The following is a 25,447-nucleotide window of genomic DNA, read 5'->3' on the forward strand; positions in this document are numbered from 1 at the left end:
TATTTAATAAGCATTAAATACTGAAAACGTTAGAAAATCTGTATTGAATTATAATGATTGTCATTGTAACGTAGCATTAAATGCATTTAATTGTCTATAATAGCCTTATTATGACAAAGGCAAAACGTATATCTTAGAAATAGCTATAAAAAGGAGAAGACTGATCATTTGTAAGGACACGAAAATATCATTGGAATAAACTGATTTACTTTGTTTTCTTCTGTTCTTCTTATTATTATCAAAGCCAATTTCTTTCATTCATTTTATATCGATTATCAGTAACCCGTGTTCTTCTAAAATAAAGCTTTGACTGAAATTACTATTTTTTGGTTAAACAATCTAACAATTATATATAATTTTTATCCGAAAGATTTATATTTCAAGGTTAATTACACATATTTCAAATAATCTAATCACATTTGACATGATTTGTGTCTGCGCATCGCATGGGTACTAATACTAGTATAATTTTATTGTACACTATACAATTAATAAATAAAGAGATCAAGGACAAAACAAAACATTCAGAAAAACAATAAGTTAAAATACAGAACAAATTCACAGAAAACTAATTAAAATTATTCATCTAATATTTAAAAAATTTAAATATCTTATATTAGATAAAATATATAATAGAGTTGCGAATTCCTATTTATGCAAATGTGAAACTCCTAAAATTATGAAACTAAAAGAAAACTCATGTGCAAATTTTTGCAATTTTCTATTTCCTTTCAAAAGTGAAATTATCTAAAACCAAATAAAAATAAAATATTATTCATATGATTTAGGAGTATTTAATTTATTCCATCAATACATGACTATGAAGATCGTGGGGGCAAAAATTAGATATCTACAATTACTAAATGTAAATATGTCTTTGTAAATCAAAATTTGCACTTATGTCAAACCTAATATCTGTTGAAAAGATGTAACTCACACTATAAATTAATAAGTACAAATATTTTCATTATATATGTATAAGATGAACGTAATAAAATTGTGGGAGTTAATAGCCGCCACAAACTGTACAAATTGTGGCAGTTTAGCAAACCTTCACAATAAAACCGCCACAAAATAAATTATTTTGTGTGGGTTGAGAAAAATGCCAGAAAATTAATTAATAGTGAGAGTTTTTATAACCGTCACAAATAAACCATCACAATTTAACATATTTTTCGTAGTGACGTCCCCAAAATCATGGCGCAAATCCTGGAATAGAATTGTACGATTCCGTACTGGGCGGTTAGACAGCTGTCCCAATAAGATTTCTTACTGTAAATGGAAATGTACCTTATTTAAGGCGACCCTATTATAATAAAGGGGACCCCAATCATTTGTAAGATTATCTAATCATTGGCAAAGAGTATACTCTCTACTTTTCGCTCACTGTTCGTCAGAATTCTCCTTTAACTTTTGTTCTTATTTTGTTGCTCTTGGTTCATCTCGAGGTCACTAAGCTCGAGGTCGACACTGCTTAGTAACACTGGTTGGATTCATTCGTTTCTTTCATTTACACTTCATATTTCTTGATTATTAATTGGTATTGAACTAAATCACATATCTTTAAAACCACAAATCAAATTTAATTGTTATTCGTACTTTCGAGGTAAACAGGAGTAATATTTTAATATGGGCCTACATTTGCTGCTATTTAATTTTCTACTCAAAGCACAACAACCAAATACAATGGGATCGGAGGAGAGAATCAACCTTGACTAAAATATTTAATTTGTTACTTGGTGTAAACGTTTCAAAGTAAAAATATGGAATTTTAATAGTTCTTGAAAAGTATTTTCGTTTCCGACCTCTTTTCTCTTGTAATGGGTTATTTGTTGTTTTCGGAGTTTATCGTTAGATTTATGGTTTTCCCCTGATAGCACAATGTTTTGTAGTGTTATACTGCTGTTCTTTGAGGGGATTTTTTCCTATCTATACCAATATGAAACTTTATTACCAAAAATGTGCATAGTATCAAAATTACCCGCCTGGTCCATATTTTTCTTACAATTTCTGTACCATTTGTTTAATACACGATTAATTGAGCAGAATCTTCCATAATTAACGCGCTAAAAATAAGGAGAGAATCTTGGGATTAATTGATTCTAAATTAACACGCTAAAAATAAGGAGAGAATCTTGGGATTAATTGATTCTACATTAAAATCAATTTTTAAAAGGGAGGAAATTTCAAATCTGCGTATTTCTCTCTAGGACTACAATTTAAATCTCGAAAAAAAAAAAAGAACGAACAGCTTCTAAAAATAAGAACAGTTCAACTACTAAGAGTTTCGACGAGCTGAATTCAAATTTTTGAGAATCAACAACGCAAAGTTGATAAATTCTGTTCTTCGTCGTTTCTTCTCTCAAATTGTCGATCATATATATCTGTTCTTCATTTTTTTTTCTCTCAATATAGAAATCCAAAAAAACATCAACAACAACAACAAGAAATCATGTCCAAAATCGCAATCATGCTATAATTTAATGGGGATTGGGATAATTATGGCAGATTTAGAGATTTTGAAGTTGATGCCATTGTGGTAGATGAGAATGCAAGCTACAGTATCCTGATTTCTACAATTACAGAACAAGTATCAATTGATACTACAGAAAAAATTGTAGAAATCAAATACATCGTGAAATCAAATAGTAGATTGTAGATAATTTATAGACAAATTGTAGTTAATTTGTAGATTGTAGATAATTTGTAGATATAATTGTAGATACGTTGTAGATAAATTGTAGATAAACTATTTTATGATTGTAAATATTTTTATTGCTGTTTGTTATGTAATTCTAGGTGAGGGTTTCAACAGATCATATCCATACTGTGATAGATGGTGTGAAGCGGTACATGAATCCTACATTATAACTACTATTAATTATAAAAACTCTACAATTATGTATAAAACCAGTTCTACAATTCAAACAAATTTACCTACAGTTTACCTACAGTGAATGTACAAATTACCTACAGTTTAAGTACCTAATATAAGAATAACTACAATTTACCTACAGTTACAGGGCAAACAAGAAACACATCATCCACAATCATGTCTACATTTAGACTACAATTAATCTTGGAATGTTCTACATAAACTACAAATTAACTACAATTACACTACAAACAGTAAAACTAGGTGAGGGCTTCAACAGATCATATCCATTACACTAAATTTACAATTACACTACAATTACATTTTTTATAACTCTTTTGTTTCTAATTTCATTTTTTGCTTCTCCAATGATTTTTGTTCGGATCATGATTTTTATTTGGAGTCTTCGTGTGCTTGCAAATTTGAACTGGGTGTGGATCTAGTTGCTCGCTCCTCGTCGTTGCTGTTGTTGTTGTGAGCAAGCTTCTGTTTTGAACAAAAATAAAGCTACATGTTTGTGAAAAGAAGTTGGTGCTCAATGAGTTTAGAACGCCCGATACTTAATCTTTCTACATTCCACTTACTTGAACATGCTGATAATTGCGAGGAAATCCACCTGCCATCCTGAAAACCATAGATATTGCTTTAACAGTAAATATTGAGTTCTCCTCCATCGCTATATTCTTTTTTTTATAACGAAGAAATCTTTCTAAGTCGTTTGGAGAAGTTGTCGGCAACTTTTCATATTAGTCTCTTTACCAATAATTTCTCATTTTTGACTTTTCCAGAAGAGGGAATTTTGTTTGGTTACAGAAGAGAAAAAATGGTAAAAAGAATGTGGGGTATGGGTAAAAACGTGGGTGAGGGGGTGAGGGGTAAGGAGAGAGAAACGTGAGATATATGGATACCTTTAATTAAGGAGTAAAAACTGCCAATTAATTAGATATGGATACCTTTAATTAAGGAGTAAAAACAGCCCATTAATTAGAGCCTTAATTAAGTATGGTATAGGATTGGTAATTTGGTATACTAAGTGTAATTTACTCAAACCTTAAACATGTAGGGTAAATAGGTTTCCTATGTGGTATAGGAATGTAAAAATTCCTTCTTTGAGAACTAAAGGAAGCCGCTTTGCAGTTTCCCGCTTTCTTTTTCTTTTGTGACGACCCAACCCGTCGTCTCATGTGTTACAGCCCCGTTTTCCCCATTTATTGCTCTTTCATGTTTTATTATCAGCAATGGGTGAGTTAGAGTTGAATTGAATTGGTTTGGATAGCAAATGAAACACTTAGTCTCTTTAAAGAAGGTTTGGTTTGGAAAAGTCAACCGAACGTTGACTTATTAGTTAGAAAGCTCGGATGTGAATTCCGGTGATCCGGTTAGCTTCGGGAGGTGAATTGTGACTTAGGAGTGCGATCGGAAATGATATTGGAGGTGCGGTGTAGAATTAGGCTTGAAATGGCGAAGGTTGAATTTTGGCGAATTCCGGTTGGTAGGTGAGATTTTGATCCGAGGGTTGGAATGGAATTCCGAGAGTTGCAGTAGCTTCGTTAGGTGATTTTGGATATGTGTGCAAAATTTCAGGTCATTCGGAGGTGTTTTGGTCGGGTTTTTGATCGAATGCGTAATTCGGAAGCTTTTAAGAAACTTAGGCTTGAATTCGATGTGATTTGATGGTTTTAGCGTTGTTTGATGTGTTTTGAGGATGAGAACAAGTTTGAATGAGGTGTTAGGATGTATGGGTATTTTTGGTTGAGGTCCCGGGGGCCTCGGGGTGAATTCGGGTGGTTAAACGAGAGTTTTGAGGTGTATTGCAGGTCAGATTTTTGCTGTCATCTGGTGTTCCTGCTTCTGCGGAAATGGACCGCAGAAGCGGGTATGTGGTCGCAGAAGTGATCGTTGTCCAGCTAGGGAAATTTCGCAAAAGCGGAAGGTGGCTCGCACCAGCGGGTCCGCATAAGCGGACACTGTACCGCAGAAGTGGACTTGAGGGAACCGCAGAAGCGGTGGTTGAATCGCATAAGCGAATAGGCGATTTTTAAGTGAAAACCGCTTAAGCGGATTTTTGGCTGCAGAAGCGGTCCCGCATAAGCGGTAGCGGGACCGCTGAAGCGAAATTCGCTGGTAACAGAAGGGCTTTAAATGTTAAATTTCATCCGCGAGCAAGGGGTAGTTTTCACCATTTTTAAGCGACTTGGAGAGCTTTGGGCGAGGATTTTCGAGGGTTTTGACTGAGAATCGAGTGGAGGTAAGTTCCTTGGCTTAATTACTCGAGTTTATGGTAAATTTATCATAGAGATCAGTAGAATTTCATCAAAAACGGGTCAAGCTAGGGCTTGAAAAGCTAAGATGTAAAAACGGATTTTGAAAGAGCATTTGAACCCCAATTTTGGTAAATTTGATATGTATAGACTCGTGGCAAGACGAGGAGTCCGGTGATGTACATTTTGTAATTTTTCGAGAAGCGGGCCCGGGGCTCGAGTTTTGCCAACTTCGTAAATTTTGGTATTTTTCGAGTCTTTTCAATTGGGTTATGCTTCTTTAGCCTATTGTAATGAATTCGTTATGGTTTTAATCAGATTCGGCGCGCGAAGAGGTTGATTCGAAAGGCAAAGGCATAGCGATCTAGACTTGTGGCCGGCTTGAGATGAGTAATAGACGTAGATGATGACCTGAGGGTTTGAAACCCCGGTATATCACATTGTGACGCTATATTGAGGCGAGACACGTACTCTATGACGAGTGCGGGGTCGATTGTGACTGGGGATTTGACCTAGTCCGTTCCGATTGATATTCGTACTGTGTTCTTGACTAGAAATTGGTAGTAATCATCCTACTTGGATTTTATGAATATGTTGGGGCTTTGTGCCTATCATTTGCATCCTTCAGGGATCCTTATCACTGTTTCCATGATGCTTAGCATATTTCATAATATCAGTCCTGAGTTAGACACTGTTTTGAAATGTTTAGTAAATAAATGAAGACTTAAACACATAGCTCTATAACTCCTAATAATTGAAACTAAAAGATGAACACTTTGACTGTGCCCGAGTGGCTTGCATGCATATATATATCTGGACTGAGTATGGATCGGGCTGCACGCCGCAGCGAATGCTACGATGATATTGCGCTTGGGCTGTAGGAGCCCCTCCGGAGTCTGAACCCCCACAGTGAGTGCGGGTACCCAAATGGATCGGGCTGCGCGCCGCAGCGGTCATGTGCATTGCATTGCATTCATGCATTTTATATCTGTTGGCCCTAATTGTCATTGCTTGCTGTTGTTTCATTGTTTAACGTGCTGAATCGTTGATTATAGCTTTATATTGTAATATTTCGGGATTCATTACTTTCAGCCATTATATATGTTTATTTCTCACNTAAAGGAAAAGGTTCACCCGATCTTGAGTGAGACGGGTCCTCTTTCATTTGATAAAAGTGAATGATAGACAAATACAAGAACCTTAAGACCCTTTTTTGGATCTGATGAAGGTATGGGATCACAGATCCTCTGATCTCTTTAGAGAGGTGTGTTTACATATTTTCTAGAGAGAGGAAGAGGGAGAGGGAGAGAGAGCCCCCTTTTTGGGAAGTTTCTCTTCCTATTTATAAGAGGTCTTCCTAGAAAAACCCTAAAAGAAAAGGTACAATTAGAGGGAATATTCGGTAGAATATTCCTTTTGAGGATTCCAAAGCAAACTAGTTGTTTTATCACTGTCCGACCTCAGCCTTATTAATGACTGTCCGACCTTGGCCTGCCCGACCTCGGCCTTATTGATGATTGTCCGACCTCGGCCTGTCCGACCTCGACCTTATGTCTCCGTGTGCCGAATTTCTCTGATCTAATTTTAACCCATACAGTAATTAGATGAAAATATGTTATTGTACATGTCCTTATTTGAAAGGTAAATAATGAGGCTTGAAGTTATTTAATTCTTCAACTTATAAATCTCTCTAAGATGTTTTCTCGGGAAGTGCATTAGTACCACACGTATGTTTATTTATCTATATTTCATTTTTATTTAGAATCTTTCATGAAGAAGTGGAAGTTGATTTTTGATCAGTGAGTTGGGAGCTGTTAATAGTGATAAGATAATGACATAACTGCAGTTAAGTGTCTAAACAAAAAATATACAGAAGTAGCAAAGATTTTCATGACTACTCCACTCGAAGTGGAATCAATTTTTTCTCTTGTTAGCAATTAGCATAAGTCGCCCTCTTTAATAGTGATTCTCAGTCAGTGGCGGATCCAGGATTTATAGATCGTGGGTGCTTCACTAATTTTAGCGTAAATTTACAATGATCAAATATGATCATAGCGGGTGCTCATTGTCAATTATTCAAAATTTTAAGTATTATCTATGAATAGATAACATAATTTGGCCAAAGTCAATCAGCACCCATACTTCAAAATGTAAGTCCGCCACTGTTCTCAGTGGAAAAATATTTTTTCCTGACTAATATTCATTTGTTAGTAATAAGCAATGTTTTAAAAGGCGGGGCGTGAGGCGAAGCGTTTTACCTCTGACGAGGCGAGGCGTAAGCTCTGAGATATGGGGCGTAAGTCCCACGGATCTTTAAATTTTACTATTTTCAAGAATTTTAAGATAGTATAAAATAAAAAATAATTATAAAAATTACATTAAAATCACAAAAATTATAACAAATAATCTATTTAAAATATTTATAAATTATAGTTCAACTATGAATAACAAGAAAAGTATGACAAATATTATAATATGCAAATTAGCCGCAACGTCGTTACAACTCAAACATCAAAAGTGATGTACTTCGATACGAAATCTTATATGTATCTCTTAATGAGTAATGAATCTTGAAAGAATTTCGATATTATAATTTGATATTTTTCTGAAAATACTCCTTTTATTTAATATGCTTTCTATTTGAAAGAGAATTTATATAAAAACATAATTCACAATTTAAATATGATTCTCTAGCATCATTTATTTTTAAGTTTCAACAAGTTAATAAAGTGATACATAATTCACCATACAATACCATGATGACTAATTATTTGTAAAATAGTTACTAGCTAATACTGAGATATTAAATTAATAAGTATTGTATCTCGTAAACATGAAAAAAATAATATTTAGAAAATAATTATAAAAAAATTATGGACTATTATATAGTAAAGACATAACAAAATTAATAAATAAATAATTTTTAAATGAAAGATTTATTTAAAATTGACTATCATAGCAGTCTTAGTGGATGACGTGCAATTTTATTTTTATTATGACATAAAATACTCTCAACTTAATGATTTATGATTAAGAAAAAAATAATTTTGAGTAATCAATGATTTATTAAGAAAATTTGAGTATTTACAAGGTTAGTTACATACAATTGCATAAAGTTCTATTAGGCAAGCCCAGTACGCTGGGCGTTGGGCGTGTCCGGGGCATAAGCCCCAATGGCCGAGGCGTAAGTCTCACGGAACTAAGCCCCACACATAAGCCCAGGGACATTTTACGAGTGCTCCACCCCGGGGCGAGCCCCGGGCGAGTCCCATTTCTGCCTTTTAAAACAGAGGTTTAAATTAATAGTCATTGCATGAAAAAGAAAAATACACGGTAGAAAATATACAATTTGAACTCATTACTTTGGCTAAACCTTCTTTTTATTTGGCTAAAAGAAATAGAGTCTCAACCAACTTTTGTAGATTTGAACCGGAAAAAAAATAGTTGAAACAAATATTCATTATATCTAGAACAACACAATTGAGATAAAATATGCAAGAAACAATGACAAATTATTATTGGAACAAATAAATTATTTTATTTGATTATGTGACAATTAATATTTGTAAAATAAACCACTTGGAAGCTGATTTCTCAATTTTTCTTTCTTCCCACGCGCAACAAAAGTTACCAAGTTTAGGGAATTGGGGGGAGGGAAGGGGGGGGGGGGGGTCCCGAATATTTCTGCTTTTAAGGGACAGATTGGGCATAAATAGTTATTTTGGTATTTTAGATACTTTTTTTATTCCTCTTTGATCCTATTTGTTGGAGCTATTGCTCATTTGATGAGTTTGTAAGTAGGGGTGTTGACCACTTGAGCAATATTTAAAATAATAGTATAATTTGAAGTATTGGTTTGAGAAATATCTTATGTGAAATAATGATTTTCACTCGTAAATCTTCAACTTTCACAAGTACTTTTTCAAATAAAATTTATGTCCGCGCACAATTTCAGCTGCACAGTATCTTTTTTTTTTCGTTCAACTTCAAATACTCTCTTTGTTTTTCAATTTCAACTATTTACATATTTTCCACACGCATACTTGGCGCCTGTCACCTTGTTCTCCACTTTACATTCCAATATTCCAATTAACAAATTATAGAAATTTCATCTGGTCTTTCTTTACTAATCACGATCACATTCAAACCAAATTTGTCAGGTTCCTATATACAGTATATGTGACTGTCTTGACTATAAGGTATGGAAAAGAAATTTAGCTACCAAATTCGAAGTTTCCTACTAGTTTCTCTACGACCAAGTCAATTATAAGAAATATAATATTTGGTAGTCTTAGCTACATGTAAACCACAATACTCAGTACTGCATTTCATCAAACATCATGTGTCCAAGTCAATTATTCTCCTTCTTCTTCGTCTTTCTACTTCTTCTTCTCTTCATCAACTCCAGTGGAGCTAATACTAATACGTCCTTTGCATATTGCCCTTCATCTATTTGCCATGGACGTAATATTTCGTATCCTTTTTGGAGCCTTGACAGCTTCAACTCCACATCTCCACAGTACTGTGGTTATCCAGGATTTGGGATTCAGTGCTCTCAAATCTATCCAATTCTTAACATTTCAAATGATTCTTTCTTTGTTAAAGAGATTGATTACACGACCTACTCCCTTACCCTGGTGGATATTGATGCTCTAATTGATAACAGAGACTGCCCGAGACCACATCATAACCTCACTCTGGGAGATTTGCCATTGAAATATTCAAAGCTTGATATGAACCTTACTTTCTATTTTAACTGTATCGATTTGCTTTCATCTGGTCGTTCGTTAGATTGCTTAAATTCAGGTGGAAACAAGTCATATTTGTATGTTGAAGATAATGAGCCGGATGATTTGAATTGGTCCGGAATTTGTGAGAAGAAAGTGGTGGCGGTGGTGATGGACAGTGGGTTGACTAGAGAATCACTTGGTGCGGCCACAGGTGAGGAGTTGACTAAAGGACTTGTTGCGGCTATGGACGGGGGGTTTGTACTGGACTGGCGGATCGCAACAGAGTGCGGCAAGTGTGAGGCATCAGACGGTCGTTGTGGTTACAACAATTCAACCCATGAGTCCTTGTGCTATTGCAAAGATGGCACCGTAACGTTTGATCATTGCAACGGTACGTTTTCTTTCGAGTTTAATTCATATACACTTATTGTTTAAGAGTTTTGACAGTGAAATTTAATCTATTGCAGCAAATTGTGTGTCATATGTTTCAGATAACTAGTTCCGTTTATTATGGGAATCACCTGTTAGATGATCCGTAGAAATTCTTTACTCTGTGTCTATGTGCTATTTTTGGTAATTAGACAACTTTATTCCAAGAAAAATATATGTACAAACGAATCAGAAAACCCCTAAGCTGAACAAACCTCAGATTTAAAACCCAACAGACTCAAGAAAACACCAAGACCTACGTATATCCCTAATTACACTATTTCAATGGATAATTAAAAGTTCAGCTTACTCAACTGTCCCTCTAGTCTCTTGCACCAGTAACACCGATGATGAACCTTTGGTATATTATGAGTACTTTGGTATTTATATCTTGCATACTCTGTGAATATTGTGATCAATATTGTCCTATTTTGCTGCTTTTTTGTGTAGCTGTTGATCTTTCTATATCAAGGTTAAACTTTTGGTTGGTGTGTGATTGAATGGTAGAGGTAACGCGAAGACTTTTTCCTCTCATTTCCATGTCTGGCTTAGGTGTTTAGTAGGACAGTCATTAACGTCAATGGTATTAGCTATAGGGTCATTGACTAGCTGGCTTTAGAATTTTGACTTTGTCACAAAATATCATAGCCCTATCACCATCTCAACATTAGCGCCTTGGTTCGCAGCAATTCATATTTATTTGACACTTTTATGTTATCAAAAACCGTCAAATCTAAATATAATTAATTGTATTAAAAAAGTTAATATTTAAAAATACACAAAATTGCTATATATTGTAATTCTCCTAATACTAAATGGCGATAAATACATTCTGAATTGTGGTCATAGTTCAGGATTTTTTTTATTTTTTTTAAACCCCTACCAAATTAGGAAGATCTATAGTATTTCCACGCTTCCTCTCCAGCGTAACTCGAACCCAGGACCTAATTGAATCTTGTGAAACTACAACAAATAAATTCAATGAAATCTCATAAACCGAAAATATAAACTTTCTCTCACAAATGCATGTCCAAGATTTCCCCTTCCTCTACTCCACCTCATTCTCACCATCGTATTCTTTTTTTGATTACTTCCTCATCATGCTGTGGCAAAAAATATGAATGGCGTTCCATTTATAGTTACTCCTATAGTCATATGATAATTCGATGTAAATATGTCTTAGCTCTTTCGTTTGTTTCCCATTTATTTTTTGTATTTTTGCTGGACCGTTTGACAAATATAATTCATTACTTGTATAGTTTGTAGGGAACTTGTTAGTCTTCTAGCTCTTCATAGGTCCGCCACAAAGTACATTTTTACTTTTATCCGGCACCAGAAACTATTTATATCCGGTAGCCGAAAATTTATATATATATATATATATATATATTTGAATATTATTTTGAGAGTGACTATACAATGTCATTTTTCCAACTAGGTAAAAAGGGCCGAGGTCAATGCAGGCCTTATATCTAATAGCCCATTAGAGACTGCCAAAGGCTAGCCCAAATAATAAGGTAAGAGTTGGAGGGGGGATTTGCATCTATACCCGCTTTTTGTGTCACGTTTTAACTTGTACCCGCTTTGCGAAAAAAATTGCAAGCGTACCCGCTTTTTCGCATAACTTCAGCATACGGGGTTGAAGTAGCAAAGACAATCACGCAAAACTTCAGCATTCTAGTAGACGGGCCTGAAGTAGCAAGTGTGCTGAACCAAGTGTGCTGAAGTTTTTGTTTTTGTAACTGGCGTTTTTGTTTTGTAACTGGCGAATTTATAACTGGAGAACTTAAGCTCTAGAGCTGAAGTTTTTGTTTTTGTAACTGGCGAAAGTTTTTGTTTTCTAACTGGCGAACTTCAGCTCTAGAGCTGAAGTTTTTGTTTCTGGCGAACTTCAGCTCTAGAGCTGAAGTTTTTGTTTTGTAACTGGCTTATGGTTTTCATGCTTCCCAGAGGCTTAAACTAAACCATCGATCAAAACAGATGATGTTAAGAGATGGCACAAACAAAGGGGTTTTCGTTGTGATTCAAACCAGTTAGTCTCAGCATAAACAGATAAAAAATCTGTGCATTTTTTCTACAACGGAAAGTTTTCAACGCACTTATACAGATTTATGATAAGCTGATTTATTTATTCAAACCAGTTAGTTTCAGTTAGCTGCTGCTTCAACGCATCTATTGCCACCATTCAATCAAGCAGGGACCTTTAGTCACGGACTTCAGAAAGAGGTTGAGGGCTGATATAACTTTGAGGAGGAGAAGGAGGAGGAGAAAGGAGGCTGAAGTTGTTTAAAAGTGGGTACAAGTTAAAAGTTTTTAAAAAAATGGGTATATGTTAAATGGGGGCGACCAAATAGGGTGCCCGTGCAATTTTTACGAGTTGAAGACCACCAGCGTAAGCCCATTTAAGCGATGCCCGTTTCAATACCATAAACTAGATAGCATTTCCCGGTAATAGCAAGGGGGAAGGTAGGAAGTGCATATATACTCATTTTTTGGGCCATTATTGAACTTATACTTGCATTGCATAAAAAGTTTAAGTTTTACCCACTTTGGAACACACTTCATATGTCGCGTCTGATGTAAGATATTCGGGTAGTTTCACGTCTGAAGTTCTCCTCGTGACAGTGCAACTTCGGACCAAAGTTGCAAATTTCAATTAATGTTCGCGTGTAAAGTTCTTTTCTCGGCGGCGAAGGAGGATGAGGAGGAGGAGTCAGCTTTGTCTGAAATTATCTTACTTAGAGTACCAATTAATTTTTTTTTAAAGTTAGTACAGGTTAAATAGGGGAGACTCTAGTTAAAAAATAAAATAAAGATGGGGCCGACTAAATTGGCCGTCCCGTGAAATTTTTATTGGGAAAAAGGAGTTCAAATATTGCATCGGGTGTCCTCTTATTGGTTATTACTTTTCCGGCACATTACATTTTAACATATATAGATATCGACAAAACTTGTGCTCCTCCTCCTTCTCCTCCTCTTTTTTCCCCCTCCTTCTCCCTTCTTCTCCGTCTTCTTCACATATATTGTGAAAACTTGAAGACTCATTGCTTATTTGTTGTCAATTTGGTGAAGAAACTTGAACATTATTCTTAGATTTTTTGAGCTTAAATGTTGAAGAAGAAAGTGTAAGTTTATTGCTATTTGAAGGTCTAGGTTGAATCTAACCATTGGGAATTGTTAGGATTAGTAATAGAATATTGAACATCAAATTTGGAATCATTTAGAATTTGTGGACCAATTGGATCAATTTTGAAGCACAACGTGCTGGTGAAGTTTCTTAGAAACTTCTTGTGATTCGTTAGGAATCGTGAGTAATTTGTCCCAAATTTACGTAAAAATTGCACGGGGAGTCCTATTTGGTCGCCCCCATTTAACATATACCTATTTTTTTAAAAACTTTTAAATTGTACCCACTTTTTAAACAACTTCAGCCCCCTTTCTCCTCCTCCTCCTCCTCCTCCACTCTATTGAATGGTGGCAATAGATGCGTTGAAGCAGCAGCTAATTGAAACTAACTGGTTTGAATGAATAAATAAATCAGCTTATCATAAATCTGTATAAGTGCGTTGAAAACTTTTCGTTGTAGAAAAAATGCACAGATTTTTTATCTGTTTATGCTGAGACTAACTGGTTTGAATCACAACGAAAACCCCTTTGTTTGTGCCATCTCTTAACATCATCTGTTTTGATGGATGGTTTAGTTTAAGCCTCTGGGAAGCATGAAAACCATAAGCCAGTTACAAAACAAAAACTTCAGCTCTAGAGCTGAAGTTTGCTAGTTACAAAACAAAAACTTCAGCTCTAGAGCTGAAGTTCGCCAGTTACAAAACAAAAACTTCAGCTCTAGAGCTGAAGTTCGCCAGTTACAAAAACTTCAGCACACTTGCTACTTCAGGCCCGTCTACTAGAATGCTGAAGTTTTGCGTGATTGTCTTTGCTACTTCAGCCCCCGTATGCTGAAGTTATACGAAAAAGCGGGTACGCTTGCAATTTTTTTTGCAAAGCGGGCACAAATTAAAACGTGACACAAAAAGCGAGTATAGATGCAAATCACCCCAAATTTACGATACAATTTCAACTAAAGTCCTGCCAATATGCCAAGACTTATAGCAAGCCCATCAATCATAAACTCTGAGTGATCCATCAAATTCTGCGAATAATTTATTTTAAAATTACGATACAATTTATACCAAAGAGCTTTCAATCCACATCGAAAAATATAGGCTTTCTCTACTGAGAGTCATCAAAGGCAGCCTTTGATCAGTAAATTATTTAGAACTTCGAAAAATGGAATTCGATATAGCAACTCAGGTTCGTTTGCGTTGCGCGGCCATTAATGACTAGTTAAAACACCAGGAGTGGTCAGACAAGAAAATAGTTGTCATAGAAAAGGAGGGCATGACAATTTGACTTTGATGGCACGACTTTCAAAAAAGGTGACATGTCGAGAAAGGTGGAATCGTCGTGTAGAAGGATCATTAACACACTCTTGATGAATTGTCAGGCCTTATGGCAAGTCCATCTATTAGAAAATCCTGCTGATTCACTAGGAGATTTTGTACAAAAGTTTCACTACTAGAAATTCGACCAAAACCGACCGTTGGTGACCGACTTCGATCGGTCAAATAATCAGCCATCGGTTTTTCAAAATATTTTATTTTTTAATTTTTTTATGAGGCCGGTTTTTTTGGCGCAAAATGCGGGAAACTATATTTTGCGTCCCACGAAATTTATCTTTCAAGAAACCGACCAACTTTGGTCGGTTTTTCATTTAAAATAAATTAAAATTAATATTCAAAAAACCGACCGAAATCAGTCAGTTATTTCGGTCGGTCATTTTAAAATACCAACCGATTTCGATCGGTAATTCTATTTTTTTAATAAAATTTGGTCATTTGTAAAATTTAATCAATCGATCGAAATCGGTCAAAAAATACCGACCGAAATAGCTCATTTCGCGTTACATGTCGCCATCGATATTTCCTATAGATAGTTAGTCCTTAAAGGGAATGTGAACATGGTGACTAAAACAGAAGTTAGAGTACTCTTTTTCCTCTTCGTTTCTTCACTTTCGGTTCAACCTACTCAATTTAGACACCTAAGGTCCTACACTCAATCGAAACTCGAATCATTTTATCCCCACATTGCTCAAATCTCAATTTTTCCAGTCTCCCTTTTTCCTTATACTAATATTTTAACTATATCTTGACTTACTTAAAAGGTAGTAGTTGGAATTTGACGTCAGCTAATAGTCAGACTTTCATCTTTTGTTATTTGCTTCTACAGAATGCAATTACTATATTCTACTTTCACACCTGAATTTCTGTATTTTCTATCATTTTAACCTGACTTCACGACTCAAGCTTTTCTATTGTTGGTGTTAAGTTAATACCGAAGTTTTCGTGTATCAACACAAATATTCATGTTTGCTTGTCAACATTGAAGCTTTCGGCATTTCATTTTGGTGCATAGCATATGTGACTTAAAAGGATAAATTAGATAAAACGGACTTTTAAGTAGAGAGGAATGAATATAAAGATTCATCTAGTTGAACCCAACAGATATAATTGATTGATTGTTATATGATCGAATTTATAACCTCTTCTACGGAAACTACATAGGATTTAAGTTATATGCACTACAACACTAGTAGTGTAAAAAAAAAATAATTACACCGTACACCAGGTTATTTACCATTTAATTTAGGTTATCAATTAATGCTTAGATAATATAGTTTACCTATAATTACTTTTTAAATGACCTTATGATTCAAATATTTCTTACACTCTCAAGGCTCGTTTGGTACAAGGGATAAGGGATAATTAATCCCGGGATTAATTTGAGATGAGTTTATTCCATGTTTGGTTGGGTTAAAATTGTGGTATAATTATCCCGAGATCAGTTATCCCGGGATTGTAGTGTTTTTTTATACCTATGGGAGGATGGAATAACTAATCACAGGATAACTAATCCCGGAATAATTAATCACGGGATAACTTGCTTCCCAACCAAACCTACTCCTCAGTGCATAAAATGTAAACTCAATCTCCATGACTTCACAATAACATTTTAACACGTCCCAATTTGATGGATTACTTGGCCTTAAAGACTAAACAACAACAGGTTATGTAACAACAGCCTAAAGTGGTCAGAAAAGAAATATAACAACCCAATCATCGTATTATAGTTAGGGGTGGGCGTTCGATCGGTTCGGTTCGGTTTGAAGAAATTCGGTTCGGTTATTCGGTTTTCGGTTTTGTAAAAGTAGTAACCGAAACCGAACTGAAATAAGTTCGGTTCAATTCTATTTTTCTAATTTCAGTTCAGTTTGAACATTATCATATTGGCTCCTTCTATGTAATAATAGGATGGGCGAATTTGTTGTTTTTTCCCAAAACTTCGAAATTGTTGGAAATATTGTGTTTATAAAAAAAAAAAAACTAAACTAAACTTTGCACACTATTATGGATCATAAAATTCAAACATAGTGTAAATTACAACTCTATGTGAAATCCTCCCGGTATCTATCATATATGCTATGGAAGTTTTAATAGAGTGAAAGTCTTTAAGATTGGGAAGTTGATGGACTTACTTAATTAGGTTGAGTCTTTGATAGATTGGACCTAATAGTATTAATTTATTACCTATGGGCTTAGCCTATATATAAATTAAAGAACCTATATGCTAATAATTCGGTTTTTTGGTTAACCGAACTAAATAACTTAATAACCAAAAACCGAACCGAAAAACTAAAATTTTAAAATTTTAAACCGAAACTGACCGTACAAACCGAATAACCGAAAACAAAATAAAAAAAATTTCCGTTCAGTCGGTATATTCGGTTCGGACCGAAATATGCCCACCCCTAATTATAGTGGACCGGAGTCAAGTCAATAATAACTGTACAAAGTCGTCTGATTGACCTAAAAGCCAGTGGATGGGGACCACATTTTTTTTATAGTTGCTTGAAGTCTTAAAAGATAGGTTGTCTTCATTGGGCAACAAGGTACTAATTGTCAAACTCTCACAATTATTTAATCAAACCAAAACAAAGACAAGTTTGAAATATTTGATTTATAAAAGATAAATTACACCAATTGCTTACAACTATAATCCTAATGCTTTCCTCTATACCAAAATACTTTGTCCTGTTCCTCCTCCCTTTCTAATTTCTTCTTGTTTTAAACATCACATGAATCTCCAATGCCTATTCATGGTCAAGAAATCTGTTTCTTTTCTTGTCATTGCTATTCTTTTCATTAACTTAGCAGATGACACTCTCTCTATACACCTCAATTCTAGTGCTTGTATTACACATAGTTGTGGTAATGGAGTTAAGATATCATACCCCTTTTGGATTCCTGAGAAACAACCACCTTACTGTGGCTTACCAGCTTATAATGTTACCTGCAATAAGGATAAGTCACTTCTCCATATTTCTGGAGATGAATTTATCATTAAGGAAGTATTTTACACAAACAACTCAATTCTCCTAGCTAAAGCAGATGTGTTTGATAAAGACAACAAATGTCCAGTACCAACACATAATTTTAGCCTCAGTGGTACTCCGTTTCGCTCAGGGCCTAACACTGCAGATCTCTTCTTTTTCTATGACTGTACTCAACCTTATGAAAGGGAGACATATGCTGTGAATTGTGCCAGCAATGCCACTCATCATTCTTTTGCTGTTTTTCATACTGAGCTTTTGGAGCACTCTAACTATTCAGTCGAGTCGTGTCAGGATCCTGTTTATGCCCTTGTTGAGACTGATTCTCTAGATAGATTGCTAAAAATGAATTACATGCAAGTTCTGCAAAAGGGATTCTTTCTGCAATGGGATGGGACTAATTGTAGAGATTGCCAGAGTAGTGGAGGGCACTGTGGTGTTCAAAATAACGAATTTATATGCATTTGCAAAGACCAACCCCAACAAAGAACTTGCCTTCATGGTAATCTAGAAGCTATAAGTTTAAATCCATGTTTGACCATATTTCCATTTATTGTGCAGAAAAAATTTCCTCAAATCCTAGATAAAAATGGCAAGCCATGATGTTATTTATTGATCATGTTAAGGGAATTCCAATTAAATGATAGTAGCTGATTAGTTATACTTTGGTATCAGTTGATCACATGCTATATTTTCGTTTCAGGAAGAAACAAAATTGGATTGAAGGTTGGCATAGGTGACTGACCTTTGAAGTTGTTCACTTTGATTTATCTTATATCCTTCTATTCTCAAGAATGCTCAAGAAAATTGCAATATACATTTCTTCTTGCAGGAGTTGGTGCAGCTGCGATTACCGCTTTGATGGCAGGTGTAATTTTCTTTATCTATCGTTGTAGACAGAAGAAAATTTATGCTGGTTCATCGTTGTTCACCACAAGCATTCTTTCGTATCCCTCCTCAATAAAAGATCCCGAAAAGGCTACTAGCTTAATCGGAGTTCACCTCTTTGATTACAATGAACTAGATGAAGCCACTAACAATTTTGATTCCAAGAAAGAGCTTGGAGATGGTGGATATGGCACAGTATACAAAGGTAAGAATGATCCTCTATTGAACTTCTAGTTGCTAATGTGTGACTGACCTTGGATATGATGATTATAGGTAAACTTCGAGATGGGCGTGTTGTTGCTGTAAAACGTTTATATGAAAACAACTGCAAGAGGGTTGAGCAATTCATGAATGAAATTGATATCTTAACACGGTTGCATCATCCAAATCTAGTCACCCTTTACGGATGCACATCTCGCCATTCCAGGGAGCTTCTACTTGTTTATGAATACATTCCCAATGGAACAGTTGCTGATCATCTACATGGTGTACATTCAAAGCCCGGATCGCTTTCATGGAATACACGAATGAAGATTTCCTTAGAAACAGCAAGTGCATTAGCCTATCTCCATGCTTCAGATGTCATTCACCGAGATGTAAAAACTAACAATATCCTCCTAGACAACAATTTCTGTGTTAAAGTAGCAGACTTTGGCTTGTCTCGGCTTTTTCCAACAGATGTAACACATGTCTCAACTGCTCCACAGGGTACTCCTGGATATGTTGATCCTGAGTACCACGAGTGCTATCAGCTCACTGACAAAAGTGATGTTTATAGTTTCGGAGTGGTTCTAATTGAGCTTATATCATCACTGCCTGCTGTTGATATCTTTAGGCACCGGCATGAAATAAATTTGTCGAATATGGCCATTAACAAGATTCAAGGTAACGCATTACATGAGTTGGTGGATTCAAATCTTGGGTTTGACACTGATGACAAAGTAAGGTCGATGATTACTACAGTGGCAGAGTTGGCATTTCAGTGTCTACAGAGTGATAGGGAATTGAGGCCATCTATGCAGGAAGTCGTGGAGGCGCTGATGAGAATTCAGAGAATTAATAAAACAACGGGGAAAACAGATAAGGAATGTCCTGATGATGATACTGGGTTGTTGAATAGTATTACGTTATCAGTATCACCTGATTCGGTTACTACAAAATGGAGTAGCAGTCCAACGACACCCAATGCCAGTACCTAGTTTTTGCTCATATTGCAAGTTTTCTGCTGTTCTCTAGGGTGGTACTTGAGCACCTGCTATGTTGGTTGCCAAACCTGAATTTCATAAGCTTTGGTTAACTTGGTTTTCGGCGTGAAGGAGGATGTAAATATTTCAATGCAGCTTGTTTAATTTAACAATTCTTATTCGATTTCATCTTCTCAAGTCTGCTGATTCATTTTGTAGCTTGCAATAGAAGATTAAGATTAAGTTTTACAAGAGCGTTTAGTCAAGGATATATTATCTGCATAGACCATAGTGTAGTAGACCTACTTGACTGATTTTGAATATAAAATAAAAGTTTAGTGCTACTAAGCAACACAAAGTGTTTTTACTTTTTACAATCCAGATTCTACGTGGAATTCACTTGGTTTGTTGTTGTTGTACGATCTAGATTCTACGTGATCGCTCCTTTCTATTGATCTAGCTTTAATTTTCTTTACTCGAGTTGCTTTCAGCACAGTGCTGTTTCATCAAGACCACATCTCAGTGATATCTTCTTCTTTTTGTTCGTTTGGCGAGTGGCGGGGGTTAATGCAGTGGTCAATCTGAGACCATTCTTGATCTGATAAACTGAAGAAGCAGAACAGCTCATGTAATTATTGTACTGTCACAAAGGAGGAAAGAAATGAGAGACTGTTCTTAGTATTCTAATGAAACTCTCCACATTATGTACAATTAGAAATGTGGTTTTCTTGATAGAGAAGTGTTTCAAATTCTGAAGGGGAGAGACTAAAAGGGCAGCGCGGTGCATAAAGCATCCCACGTTTACGATTAACTTCAAACTTATCGGGTCTGAAGTTAAAAAAAATTTAGTGTAAAGTGAAAAAATTGCATTTCAGATGCACTTAAAGCCAAATAGGTCTGAAGTGCAACTAATAGTTTCATGCACTTAAGGCCAATAATTCTGAAGTGAAAAATTGCACTTCAGATGCACTTAAGACCAAAAGGTCTGAAGTGCAATAAACATTTTCTTACGCTTAAGGCTAATAAGTCTGAAGTGAAAAATTGCACTTCAGATGCACTTAAGGCCAAATAGGTCTGAAGAGCAACCATTGGTTTCATGCACTTAAGGCCAATAAGTCTAAAATGAAAAATTGCATTTCAGATGCACTTAAGGCCAAAAGGTCTGAAGTGCAACAAACGTTTTCCTACACTTAAGGCTAATAAGTCTAAAGTGAAAAATTGCACTTCAAATGCACTTAATGCCAAAAGGTCTGAAGTGCAACCAACATTTTCATCCACCTAAGGCCAAGGCCTGAAGTGCAAATTCCCCAGAAACCGAAATTTGATAAATACCAAGAATATGATCTTCACTAAGTAGTAAACCATGTTGAGAAACTAATTAATAAGAATACTTCTGAATTATGAAATTCTTTTGCTTCTGCTCAATTACTACTGTTTTGATGGTATATATAGGAAAAATATGCTGAGACTTGCACTTTTTTATAAGCCTTTTAATTTGAATAATAACAATCTCTACCTTTTGAAGACATAGTAATAAAGGAAACATATTTGTCATTTTTCTTTTTTCCATTCCTCTACTCTTATCTTATAGAAAGCAAAATAATTAGAGGAAAGAAATTAATGTAATTTCATAATTTTATTACCTCAAAAGTTTGGTCATTTATTTATTTTATTAATTAGGAGGATTTTTGTGAAGGTAATTGCAAATCTGATTGGGAAGAGTAGATTGTGTGGGATAGTGGGGTGAGGTGAAAAATAAAGGAAAAGCAAAATGAGTAGAATAAGAAAGAAAAAAAATAACGAGAAGATAAGAAGAAAAAAAATTAAAAACAACTTATTATATAAAATTTAAAAGATTTGTGAATTATTTTAATTTTCTTAACGATTAGTTTGTTGAGTTTGAAAATAAGGGCAAGTATACGTTACCGTATAACAACGAGGATATAAATAGAGTCTGATTTAGGATTTAAATTTTATGAGTTCAATAGCCTCTTAGCATTGAAGCTATTATATTTTTTAATTTAACGGTTCAGATCTACCATTTGTTGTAAATTTTAATGAATTTTTACACAAATTTATGCTTCACATTGAAACTTATAAGTTCAGATGAACCTTGAACTGCTACTATACATCCCGTCCTTGGATACAAGTAACCCCAAGTTGTATCGTTGGTATAGTTCAGAGACAATTTTGGTCCTTCTCCCTATTTTGCAATATGATTTCTCAAGCAAAAATAATATGATTTCAATAATATCGACATTTTCCTCGGGATTTTCTTTTATGTATTTATACTACGTATTAAATCCCGTTAATTTTTTGTATATTTACTTTTTAAATTTTTTACTTCCCTTAGAAAAATTTTTGGCTCTGCCACTGAGCAATGTAACACTACTCAATTGATCTTTTCTTTAATACCGATGAATTATTATTTTGCTGTGTCTTGACTTTCTTTTTATTTAATGTATTTTATCCTGTTCTACTTTTCGGGGGAAATTGACCATCTGCCTATGCGAACGCAGGGTTCGGGGAAGGGCCGCTCCCCAAGGGTGTGTGATGTAGGCAACCTACCCCGATGCAAGCATAAACAGGGGGATTAGAGACTTGTCTTCATAAATCATAAACATTTCCTTAGATACACCCTAGTACAATATACTGAAATACATATCTTTCACGGTGAATTATCCAAGTCAGAAACTCACAATTACAGACACAAATTGAAGTTCATTACAACTCTTGTAGAAAGTTTCTTCTTTGGCAGCCATGAAAATATATGAAGGGCTATAAAATAGCAGATGCTTCAAGAGAACTAAGAGCTGAACTTGAAGGAGAAATCAAGGAGGCATTAAGGGGCATTCCTTGCGCGCTCAAAGAATGTCTTCCTGAACAATATGGAGTACATAATAAAGGTTTTGGTGGTACTTCTAATGTCAAGTTACCTTCTAACATCTCAATAACTTTGCTCATTGATGGCCTTACTGCTGGATCGGTTTGTATGCACCACAGACCTACTAATATCATCTTCCTTGCAGTTTCTTCTTCTTCTTTGTTTATAATCCCTTGTAGTTTCAGCTCATCGTCTAGCTGAACGTGCTGATACGCCCAGTAAGGAAAATATATCTCACTTGTATGGCTTACTTCTTCTTTCACATTTTTTCTTCCTCCGACCATTTCTAGAACCATCATTCCATAACTATAGACATCAGACTTGTGTGAGACTCCTCCAAAACTCCTACTGATTACTTCAGGAGCAATATAACCAATCGTCCCTCGTGCTCCTAACATGGATACAATGCTTTCTTTCCTTGTGCAGAGTTTAGCCAAACCAAAATCTGATATTTTAGGACAGAATTCCTCATCAAGGAGTATGTTATGAGGCTTTATGTCGAAATGCAAAATTCTTGTGTTGCATCCCCGGTGAAGATACTCCAATCCTTTAGCAATTCCAACTGCAATTTGATACAATCTTTGCAGTTCCAAGCGAGAGCCATCACCATATATGTATTTTTCTAGAGATCCATTTGGCATGAAGTCATAAATAAGAGCTCTTTTGCTCCCATCAACACAATATCCCAAAAGAGACACGATATTAACATGGGAAGTTCGACTGATGCTTGCAACCTCATTGATAAATTCTTCTCCATCACCTTTAGTTGCTTTCAGAATCTTTACTGCAACAGCACGGCCATTAGCAAGAATACCTTTGTAGACCCCTCCATAACCTCCTTCACCAAGCTTATCGTTGAATCCGTGTGTCATTTTCTTGATTTCCCTATAGCTGTATCTCTTTGTTGCCAGTGATCCATATTGCTTAAGTAAGGCCTCTAGACTCTGATCTTCTGTTTTGCCGTTGATTAGTCTTATGCACTTCTTGAATGTTTTTCTATATTGTGTGTACATTATACCAAAGAAGATTAACATCCCAATTCCAGCAACTGAAATTCCTATTGACAGAGGAAGAAAAATTATTGGTAGTCTTTGAGGGAATAATGAATCTCATGTAGGCTGCAAATATGAAGGGGAGCCTTGGCGTAACCGGTAAGTTGCTGCCACGTGACCAGGATGTCACGAGTTCGAGTCGTGGAAACAGCCTCTTGCAGAAATGCAGGGTAAGACTGCATACAATAGACCCTTGTGGCCCGACCCTTGTGGCCCGACCCTTCCCGGGACACCGCGCATAGCGGTAGCTTAGTGCACTAGGCTTCCCTTTAGAAAAGAGCATGAACTAGGAGGGAAGAGAGTCATACCTGTTGTCAACTTGAGTAAATGAATCTTTCTTGCAAAATTAGTGTTTGGTTTCATCAAAACTGACTTTTCATCAGCTGGACAGGTAAAAGGAAGAGTTGTATCTCCACAACGACAACGAAACTCGATATCAAATTCACATATCCCTCCTGAATCTTGACAAGCCAAACAGCTACCTGAGGCATCACTATAATCCACTTCAAACCCCTCATTCACAGCCTCCTGCAGCTTTAGAGTTGCGTCCCACAGTTGCGTATAAGCAGTAGAAACAAGAGGAACCACAATACTGAAAGAACATCCTTTAACATAATTTCCAACAATTTCATCAGCAAAGAAAACACCAGTGTTGGTTGTTCCTATCACAGAACAATTAATATTGCTTGGCAGCTGTACCTGCGACAGAACCTCAGGATTGCAGCCGTAGAATATGTTTATAAATCTAGTACCAGGGACGTACCTGTTAGGATCAAAATAATCAGGTGTCATGCGGAAGCTAGAAAAGCAAACCTTGAACGACGATGAATCAGATAACAAAAGAGAAATATATCAAAAGAGATACAAACATATAACACGGTTCAGTCAATTTGACATAGTTTGTAGTACTAAAATATATGTCTAACTTTATCCAATACTTTTGCATCAAACACGCGAACCAAATAACTTGATCCACCACTAGTACGTACCTGAGACCGTTGATTAAGGTGGTGGTGTACTTGTTGAGATTGGACAAAAAAGAAGATTTTGGACAAACGTTAAGCCAAAGATTATCATGCACAATCCTCATTCGAGTTGAGGATTCATTAATTGTAAGTACACGAAATTTTGAAGGTTGATAGCCAACGTATTTTCTTCGTGATAAGAAAGGAACAGGTAAAGTGGACAGATTATCTTTGCAATCAAGAAAGTAATCGTCTCGGCCACATGGTCTTGGTCGCGCACTACCTCCCCAGAAAGGATACTTAACACCATGTATACTTCCACAGTTGTAAGCAGCTTCACAATTTATACTCACACCATCAAACAAAAAGCTGTAAGATGATGGAATTGTGGTGACTAAGATTAGGAGGAAACAGGTCGAGAGTTGATATAAGAATAACATAACCATTTCTGGCTCTGGAGCATATGAATACTATATAAATTTCAAAGTTACAGAATCAAGAACCGATCAAAACACTCTCTCGATCTGGTTAAAGAGTTGAATTCAAGTCAACGGAAACAGCTGAATCAAGTAAGAAACACGTACTAGTTTATATGATAAGGGCTCTATTTCTGAAAATATATCTTTAGTGGGCTCAGAATTGTCAACACTTACAGCTCCCTCAACAAGACTTTGACCTGCTTTCATTAAAACGGATGGCCAATATACCGTTCGATGCATTTTCTTCTTCCCC

The 25,447-nt window shown here is 35.6% G+C and overlaps 2 protein-coding genes across 4 annotated transcripts; one reads left to right on the forward strand and one right to left on the reverse strand.

Moving 5' to 3' along the window:
• Positions 1–9,365: 9,365 nt before the first annotated feature.
• Positions 9,366–20,015, forward strand: LOC109211520 (LEAF RUST 10 DISEASE-RESISTANCE LOCUS RECEPTOR-LIKE PROTEIN KINASE-like 1.2). Of its 3 annotated transcripts, none has more exons than XM_019375055.1 (4): positions 9,367–10,257; positions 18,446–18,478; positions 18,575–18,835; positions 18,904–20,015. In XM_019375055.1, the coding sequence occupies exons 1-4, from the start codon at positions 9,477–9,479 to the stop codon at positions 19,827–19,829; spliced, it is 2,001 nt and encodes a 666-aa protein (XP_019230600.1). In that variant the 5' UTR covers positions 9,367–9,476; the 3' UTR covers positions 19,830–20,015. The 3 variants fall into 3 exon arrangements, with proteins under 3 accessions (XP_019230602.1, XP_019230600.1, XP_019230601.1); XM_019375056.1 differs by lacking the exon at positions 9,367–10,257 and adding an exon at positions 15,964–18,244; XM_019375057.1 differs by lacking the exon at positions 18,446–18,478 and having other exon boundaries at positions 9,366–10,257.
• Positions 20,016–22,424: 2,409 nt separating this feature from the next.
• LOC109211521 (LEAF RUST 10 DISEASE-RESISTANCE LOCUS RECEPTOR-LIKE PROTEIN KINASE-like 2.4) lies at positions 22,425–25,396 on the reverse strand. Its single transcript, XM_019375059.1, has 3 exons — positions 24,740–25,396; positions 24,059–24,513; positions 22,425–23,755 (listed from the first exon to the last, which is right to left on the reverse strand). The coding sequence occupies exons 1-3, from the start codon at positions 25,159–25,161 to the stop codon at positions 22,593–22,595; spliced, it is 2,040 nt and encodes a 679-aa protein (XP_019230604.1). The 5' UTR covers positions 25,162–25,396; the 3' UTR covers positions 22,425–22,592.
• Positions 25,397–25,447: the final 51 nt, after the last annotated feature.

This window comes from Nicotiana attenuata, unplaced genomic scaffold (genome assembly GCF_001879085.1).
Source record: "Nicotiana attenuata strain UT unplaced genomic scaffold, NIATTr2, whole genome shotgun sequence".
NCBI classification, from domain to species: Eukaryota; Viridiplantae; Streptophyta; class Magnoliopsida; order Solanales; family Solanaceae; genus Nicotiana; species Nicotiana attenuata.

Bases quoted from the DNA above. Each gene is read 5' to 3' on its own strand.
- LOC109211521 (XM_019375059.1), bottom strand. From the start codon at position 25,161: ATGGTTATGTTATTCTTATATCAACTCTCGACCTGTTTCCTCCTAATC. The intron at 24,514-24,739 runs GTACGTACTAGT...TGATCCTAACAG, and splicing joins ACCTTAATCAACGGTCTCAG to GTACGTCCCTGGTACTAGAT. The intron at 23,756-24,058 runs GTATGACTCTCT...CTCTGTCAATAG, and splicing joins TTTACTCAAGTTGACAACAG to GAATTTCAGTTGCTGGAATT.
- LOC109211520 (XM_019375055.1), top strand. From the start codon at position 9,477: ATGTGTCCAAGTCAATTATTCTCCTTCTTCTTCGTCTTTCTACTTCTT. The intron at 10,258-18,445 runs GTACGTTTTCTT...TTTTCGTTTCAG, and splicing joins AACGTTTGATCATTGCAACG to GAAGAAACAAAATTGGATTG. The intron at 18,479-18,574 runs GTGACTGACCTT...TTCTTCTTGCAG, and splicing joins TGGATTGAAGGTTGGCATAG to GAGTTGGTGCAGCTGCGATT.